The sequence below is a fragment of the Copidosoma floridanum genome, unplaced genomic scaffold (genome assembly GCF_036245765.1).
Source record: "Copidosoma floridanum isolate Cflo_tuat_1 unplaced genomic scaffold, Cflo_Japanese_pri ptg000019l, whole genome shotgun sequence".
Taxonomy (NCBI): domain Eukaryota; kingdom Metazoa; phylum Arthropoda; class Insecta; order Hymenoptera; family Encyrtidae; genus Copidosoma; species Copidosoma floridanum.
The window spans coordinates 21,040,306-21,048,268 of record NW_028321896.1 but is presented as its reverse complement, the minus strand read 5'-3'; the positions used below and the strand labels follow the sequence as shown (position 1 = coordinate 21,048,268).

The 7,963-nt window shown below is 33.7% G+C and overlaps 2 protein-coding genes across 5 annotated transcripts; both read right to left on the bottom strand.

The window, feature by feature from the left end:
• Nucleotides 1-1,284: 1,284 nt before the first annotated feature.
• LOC106643640 (rab-like protein 6) lies at nt 1,285-4,652 on the bottom strand. Of its 3 annotated transcripts, none has more exons than XM_089592819.1 (5): nt 4,560-4,652; nt 3,892-4,136; nt 2,569-3,811; nt 1,994-2,495; nt 1,285-1,915 (listed from the first exon to the last, which is right to left on the bottom strand). In XM_089592819.1, the coding sequence occupies exons 2-5, from the start codon at nt 4,013-4,015 to the stop codon at nt 1,715-1,717; spliced, it is 2,070 nt and encodes a 689-aa protein (XP_089448945.1). In that variant the 5' UTR covers nt 4,016-4,136; nt 4,560-4,652; the 3' UTR covers nt 1,285-1,714. The 3 variants fall into 3 exon arrangements, with proteins under 3 accessions (XP_089448945.1, XP_014214339.2, XP_089448946.1); XM_014358853.2 differs by having other exon boundaries at nt 4,510-4,633; XM_089592820.1 differs by lacking the exon at nt 4,560-4,652 and adding an exon at nt 4,294-4,321.
• A 242-nt stretch (nt 4,653-4,894) lies between these two features.
• Nucleotides 4,895-7,297, bottom strand: Smyd3 (SET and MYND domain containing, class 3). 2 transcript variants are annotated; one of them, XM_089593179.1, is made up of 6 exons: nt 7,164-7,297; nt 6,266-6,507; nt 5,888-6,192; nt 5,531-5,804; nt 5,288-5,450; nt 4,895-5,150 (listed from the first exon to the last, which is right to left on the bottom strand). In XM_089593179.1, exons 1-6 carry the CDS (start codon nt 7,295-7,297, stop codon nt 4,940-4,942), a joined length of 1,329 nt encoding a protein of 442 aa, XP_089449305.1. In that variant the 3' UTR covers nt 4,895-4,939. The 2 variants fall into 2 exon arrangements, with proteins under 2 accessions (XP_089449305.1, XP_014214307.2); XM_014358821.2 differs by lacking the exon at nt 7,164-7,297 and adding an exon at nt 6,621-6,797.
• Nucleotides 7,298-7,963: the final 666 nt, after the last annotated feature.

The following is a 7,963-nucleotide window of genomic DNA, read 5'->3' as shown; positions in this document are numbered from 1 at the left end:
ACTTCGCTATAGGCTGCTACCCCCATATCCCATTTTTTGCTTGCCCCCCCCCCCCATGTTTATAACAATCGAATCATTAGAGTAAAAGAGAGCATGTGCCATTTTTTTTTCACCTGCCAATTACTGAAATCCGAAATGGAAAAATCCTGAAATACGTTAAGTACTAAAAGTAAATATAAATATACCAACATTGACTTTATCATAACTCGCATTTCGCAAGTATTGTTATAACATACTAACTTACCAAGTTGACAAGCACATTTAAGTGCAGCAGCAGGGGCACTAGTAAAGTTGTCAGTATTGGCAATTGGCCGATTAGGGTGATATGCGCAAGGTATTCGCATAGGGTTATTGGGCGCTTGACCGAGAGCTGAGGTCCGAGGGTGGTCAAAAATCTAAACCAGCCGCCTTTCTCGCCATAACTGAGGAACCTAAAGATTCATGGAGATCCTACCCTCAGGCCTTAGCTCTTAGTCTGTATAGAATACAGAAATAGCAGAATAGTATAACACATAAACGTCGGAATGGTATAACCCAACGACACAGGAACGTTGAAATGGTATGACCCGATAACACAAGACACAAGTACGTTGGCATGGTCTTATATAAACCAGCCGAAACTTAGACCAGTGGATACATTTGAAAAGTTATCTGTGTTTGGATCATCAGGTTATACCATTCCAACGTTCTTGTGTTATACAATGGTATAACCTGATGACCCAAAGACAGACAACTTTTCATTTTGCATTCACTGGTCTAAGTTTCGGCTTGTTTATATAAAACCGTGTAGCACTATTTAAATACCAACAAAACACTCCATTATAATTTAATATGACCAAAATATTTCGGATCTGCACGAATCATGAGGTTCCTCAATCTTGGGTAAGCGTGGCGGCTAGTTTAGATTTTGATCACCTTCGAGGCCTCAGCTCTTGGCCTATTATTATTAAAAGCGCGTATTGCTGTACTTACTTATTGCACCAAATAATTAATAGATATAAGTTTTGCATGTATTACGCAATAATATCGTTTTTTAAATAATTCATTAAATTTATATCCTACTATTTACTTTACCATATTATGATTTTGTTCTGCAATTATAACGTACCCCTATTACTTCACTACTCTATTACAAAAAGCTGTAAAAAAAGTTTCACTTCTTTTTTTTGCTTGATAAATTTTGCAGTTTTCATACAATCAGCGTACGCTTTAGGTACATTACTTTTAGATTTGAATTGGTCAACGATTTTTCCAAGTAGATCAATTGAAAGAAAAGACTAAGTATGCACGAAAGTAATTGTTGCTTTTTTATTAGTTCTTTTTTAAATGAAATAAAATACTTATATTATGTTATATACACAATTACATACAATTATTATTAATATAATCAACAACGTTACTTCACACATTTAGTTATAGAAATAGATTATTTTATCTAACAAAGCATACAAACATCTCCCGGCGTAACTCTTAGATTCGTTAAAATATTTTGCATGAATACAATGTAATGAAATCATACAAAAAAGTGTTAACAATGCAATATAATTTCTAATTTTAAATGCAACAGTTGAACATTATAGTCTTTTGCAAAAGAGATCATTGGTTTTTCGCAATTTCATCCTTTTTCCGACTGCATACTGGAAGCAATTGTTTAAAAACTTGGAAGTTTCAATGAAAAATAATATTTGCAACAAATAGGTCACAAAACATTGGATTATATAGCTTCGTAAGCTGTATCAACATCTACGTGTGTACTTGACCCATTCAAAAATTCTTCCAATTCGTCACGTTTCTTTTTTTCCTCTCTTTTCATGGATTTACGTTTTTTTTTTTCAGACCTGTCAGACTTATCTTTTTCTTTATCCTTATCTTTATCTTTGGACTTTTTCTTTTTTTTCTTTTCCTTGTCTTCGGTCTGTAGGGAAATGATTATTTTTTTAGCAATCGTTGCAAACAAGAAAAAAAAAAGTTATCAATCATTGGCGAACTTTACCTTATCTTTGTGCTTTTTCTTTCCTTTCATAACTGGACTGCTACTGTTGGAACTCAGTTGGCGAATACTACTACTGTCTAGTAATTCCAAGTGAACGTTGGAACTTGTTACACTCGCGTCCAGACTCTTGTCGCTCAGCTCCATTTTGTCTTTCTTTGGATTGACGTTACTGCTTACGTCTTCTCCACCTTCGGGACTTTGTCTCCATTTGCAATCTCGACCTAGCCAGCTATCAAAGGTGTCATCAGAATTTTCGTCATTCTGATCGTCAATGTGTAATTGGTTGGTGGCCTGCAACTCCCGCTCTATCGAGGACATAGAGTCGCGTTTTGAAATTTGTAATTTCATTGACTCTGCGCCGAGAGAATTATCCCTTTGCCTATGCTTTTGCTTGCTGAGCGGGTTTTCGACTAATTTTGGTTGAACGTTAACCGGCATCTCATCTGCTGATGACAGGTCATCCTCAAAACCAGCTACCAGTGGATTTCCAGTTTCTGTGTCACTGTAAACAAATAAATATTTGTTGATTGAATAAATTTTCTTTGCGCAATGGAAAATACAATTTTTTAACGAACCTATCAGAGTCTGTCTGTTTCTTTTGACTTGCTTGAGAGTTTGACTGACTATTGTCATCCAAAAAAGATTTATCCAAATAGCCTTCATCAGGCACAAAGTCTTCTACACTTGTAATTGGAGTAATGATATGCTTATGATTTTCCAAAGATTTTTCTTTTTCTAAGGTTGATTCTGTTTTATTAAGAGCTGTTTTTGAAACAAAAGACTGCGACCTAGTGTTTAGCTGTTCTCTTTTGTCATTGCTAAAACCCATTGATCCCCTGTTGTTTAAATATTCCGGAGCACTCGTGCTGCTAGGTATACTTGTTTGTTCTACTTTGTCGTCATTGTTACTGCTTTGTATTGGTGTTTCTTTTTTGGCAAGTAACTTTGGATCCATATTTTTAACAGGTATAGGGGTGCCACCACCAATGGGACCCAAAACTTTTGCCAGAGGCACTCCTTGATTTGTTGGTCCAACTTGGCCATGAGGACTCAAAGACGACGTGACATTTGGAACCAAAGCTGTTGCAGAAACAGAATCAGCTGCGGCTCTTCTTTTATTTACAAGGAAATCCAAAAATTTGTTGTAATCTGCATCGTCACTCTCTTGATATACATCTATCTCTTGAACCGTCAAAAGAGTTTCCTCTTTATTGGTTTCCAATTGCTGTAGAAGAGTTTCCTTTTGTAGTTGTAAAAATGGAAGATTAAAAAACTTGTGCAACAATTTCAAACCAAAACCATTTCTCATTGAAGATTCAGCATATCTCACTTGTGCAGTCCTCTCTCCAAGCGAATCAATGAAATAGGTAACATGATCTGCAGTCACAGTTCTATGATGAGACATATCACAGTGATTTCCCAAAACAATGACTGGAATGTGACTGGGTATCTTGGGAAGTTCTCTTTGAATATAATCAAAAGTCCATTGTTTTGTGATATCCATCATGAGTATCACACCGTTTGTTCCCTTGTACACATCCAGGAATTCAGCATCCAAAGCTGGTTCCTCAGACATAGTTTCAACAGAGACAATATTATCCATTTTGAGACCTTCCATTTTCTTCCTGCGCCTACCACGATCCACAACATCCCACACTTCAACTTTTACAATATCATCTGTAGCTTTGTAATTCCATTGAATACTAGCAACTTGAATTTCATCCGTGGGCACGTACTCTTCAACAAACTTTTGACCTTGTAACCTGTGAAATAGACACGTTTTTCCAGCATTTCTATCACCCTTAATAATTATTTTCACTGAAAAAAGAAACAAAAAATACATATTTATTAAGTGAATTATTATATTATCATTAATTATAAAAACTCAAACTACTCACTATTATATTGGACACCTTTTGCAAATTTTTTTTGCAAATTAAAAGGCATAGACTGATGCGCTGGTCTGGGGGAGGAAGTCATCCCTTCAGATTTACCAGCGAACCGTTTGAATGCTGAAAACATTTTCAATTCTTCTGTGTTTCACCAATTAGAAAATTATTATGTAAATCTTCTTTAGGTATTTTAATAACTATTCTTCAAAATAAACAAGGTGAAAGCTGCATGGTGTACGAAAATCTTCTATCTATAAATAGTTATGATGTTATTTAATGGTAAAAAAGTCTGTATTATTATTACATTAATGTGTTTGTTCACATATTTGAAGATAATGTAATGAAAAAAACAGCACGTAAAAAAAATCAATGAATAAAGATTCATATAAAAGTAAAACAGCTGCTGACCACATCAGATGCATTTGACAGCTGATAAGAATTATATAGCCAAAGTGTATATATAGCTTTACTAATCGAAACTGCAATACATATATACATTGGCTGTGATTTCTCGCTATAATATATACTTCACATTATTACCACCCCTTCAAAGAATAAAATGGATGGCTCTAGTGTCAAAAAAAATCTTTGCTCTCGCAGCTCTTATCATCATAATTTATGTACATCAAAAGAAACGTCATATTCTCACGTATTTTTGTACTGGCTTTACCTACTTGGTAAACTCGAACGGCTCGAACGTAATCTTACTGTGTAAGAATGGAAAACGTTGATCCATACTTCGTATATTATACTTAGGTAAGTATATCGGAATCGGGGTCTCGGGGTACTTGAATTGCGATTTCGAGTTTCGAGACTCGCTTGTGTATGGACAATCTACGTAGTGTCCCGGCAAATTTAAATGACTATTTGCAATTTCTTTTAATTTTGTCAGTAACATAGATTAGCTACCGAAAAATCTTAATTAAAAGTTATCTTTAATTTTTTATTTTATTTAACACTTTATAAAAGATATAATTACTTTAAAACAATAAAAAATACAATACTCAGTCACATGTAAACATCACATCACATACAGAAATCATCCATGGAACTCTCAATGCTGACTCTCCATCATGGCTTGGCAAAGTAGCGGTCTTAAGTTATCCCTGAACAAAGAATGATTGTCTCCATGGGTGATTCTGATAATTTTTTCAGCTTTATTTAGCATCTCTAAAGCTGGCTTTGCCTTTTCCAAATGCAGCTGTATTTTCCCTAACATTAAGTACAATATTCCTGTGAGAGGATGAAACTCTCCATAATAGTGCCTGAAAGTTAAAGCAATATTTTTAGTTTTACATATACTTTGTGAGGATGTTTATTTGTTTATCCCAATGGCAATATGCCCTCCACCAAAAGTAATTTTTCAACTTATTTGTGGAAAAAATCTTATTAAATATCTTACAAATAGCCTGGCAGTAAATCAATTCCAAAACTTTGAGCATCTTCCCAATATCCTAAATTAACAGCAGCATCAAATGCAGATTCCATAGTTCGTATGTACTGAATGTTTAAAGGGTGAAAAACTCCTTTTTGTTTACTCAGGCATTTTTTGCTGATATCCAAATCTATTGATATTCAATTAAAGAATTTATACGATTTGCGGTTGTAATGTGCAAGATATTGTATTTGCGAAAAAAAAGGATACAGGCTACATTTTTCATATTTTCAAGGTGACTTGCAGTAAATTCACTAATTTCTTTGAACTTTTCTTTAAAAGATGTTGAAATCTTTTGACCACAATTCAAACAAGAATCTTCTTTAATATCACATTGGCTTGGACATGATGAGCAAGTTGCAGCTGTTGCAAATGCTTCTGATTCTTTGCATCTCTCACAATTGCACACAAAATAATACGTGCTTTCCAGTTCTGCACGCCTAGTATTAGTTGTATTTAATACATCGATGTATGATATATGTATCTGAAAAATTTGCGTTCATTATTGCTTAAACTAACTGAGAAAAAATTATTTTATTCCTTTTTTTTAAACCAAGTGTATTATACTTGTGACCAATCCAAGCGTGGAATATCCTCCAGGGCTCTAATAATTATTGTTGTTCCTTCAAACACAGCAACAGCATTTGGCTTACAACTGTGATCTATTACAGAGGGTCCTAAATAAATGCCAACACCAATGCTGTTCATATCAGAATCTAATATGTTGTACGAATTGACGCAAATTCTTCCATACAAGCCTAAAATCTCTGCTGAGTTTGGTAGCTGAGAGCTACCCATAAATTCCTCTAAAATTTGGCAAAGTGAGACAAAGTGCTCCATACGCTTTTGATCGTTTTTTAAACTCGTGTAATCTGAAAGCAATTTAAAAAATCAGTTCAACTGCTCGCCACCTGATTGTTCAATTGAAAAATACGTTGAACCTACGCGACATCAAGTCCTTGAATCTCCTGTACGAGTTCTTTGAATAGTACTCTTTCTCTTCTCCTCCGCCTTGTTGAAGCTTGATGATTATTCTGGCCAGCAAACGAGCAGCGTCTGGCACAATTCGTGGCAGTATTCTTTTCAAATTTGCGCACTCCGCCTTGTGAATCTTCCAAGATTCTTTTTGGCAAATGCGGTCGCAGTAATAAACGTAATGACAACCAGAGCATTTCAAAAGTTTCCCACTAAAAGTATTGTTATATCGTTATTTACAAAGTCACCAGATGTTATTGTTTAATTGCAACTTTTTTTGTTTTTTTATCAAAATCTATTCTAAATGTATGCTTGGATAATTTACCTTCTGAAACAGTGATCACAACGATTATCTTTGTGTTTTGAACTTAAAACGTACGCAAAAGGTTTGGAACTTATCAAACAATCACCTTTTTTTATCTGCATTTCATATTTGTCATGAAAAAATTTCTATAAAAATATTTTGAACCGATACAATAGGACTTGAATTATAAATCTGCGGTAAAAACAGACCCAACGTTTGGACAACCGGTTTCTACTTATAACCTTTAATACAAAGTGGTATTGTTTACATGTGTATTACCACAGTGTATTACCTACTGATACATTTTCTTTCTCGTTCTATCATATTTATGGGTTCAAGTATGTACAGAGTGAGATAAGTTTGAGGTATAACATAATAATTCCACATACTTATTTTACGATTCTTTTTTAAAAACTTTATTGGACGAAAATTCGACTTTGAAAAATTATTCGTATTGATAACAGTAATATACACTTATACTGTACACATAATGTACACTTATGTAGAAATGTTTTAGTTTTTATTGATAAATTTTTTTTTAAACTGATTTGAAAAATTACTTACTCTTTTTTAAAACAATAATCGCAATGATTATGCCGATAATATGATCTTAACACATGAGCAAATGGTTTTGCCACTAAAAATGTTTCCCCTTTATGAATAACGGAATCACATTTAGTTCTGTTCAAGAGTCGCATTATTGTTCAATAAAACACGTCCAGTACGACGTTTAATTAGTAAAAAATAAAAATTTGTATCCACAAAACTCTTAAGTAGAATGTGAAGGAGCGGACAATTCATCGTGTAGACGATTAACTGTACATCCTATGCACGTGAACTATTTTGAGCAAAGTTTATTTTAGAGGCTTATTAATAGAATGTATGTAGGACTATCCACCCGAGCTGCAAAATTCTATAATGAAATCTCGATTAATGAAATTTAAAATTTATTTACAACGACTCAGAGAAGTCGACGAGTTTACGTCTATGTTATTATCATAAACATAGCTTACAAACATAACAAAAATAATGATAGATAACTATGGTATTACAAAAAAATTATAATTTAATGGAAGATTTTGCTTTGAATTGGAAAAAAAGAAACCTACAGTATGTTTACAAACAAATAGGTCAAACCATCCGAAAAGATGGACAGCCCTAAAAACTAGAAAAAAATTTTTTGTTTAAGCGCCCAAGAGATTACACTGTTCACAATAAATGTTCTCTCATATATACAAGCCGTTATTTCCTTTTCGTATCATAAATTAGTCTTTATCCATTATCTCTTGTTTCAATATATTTAAGGCATCTCGTCGTTTTTGCGTAATTAGTTAATCCTTTAAAAAGTGCCTCAGTTGGTAATT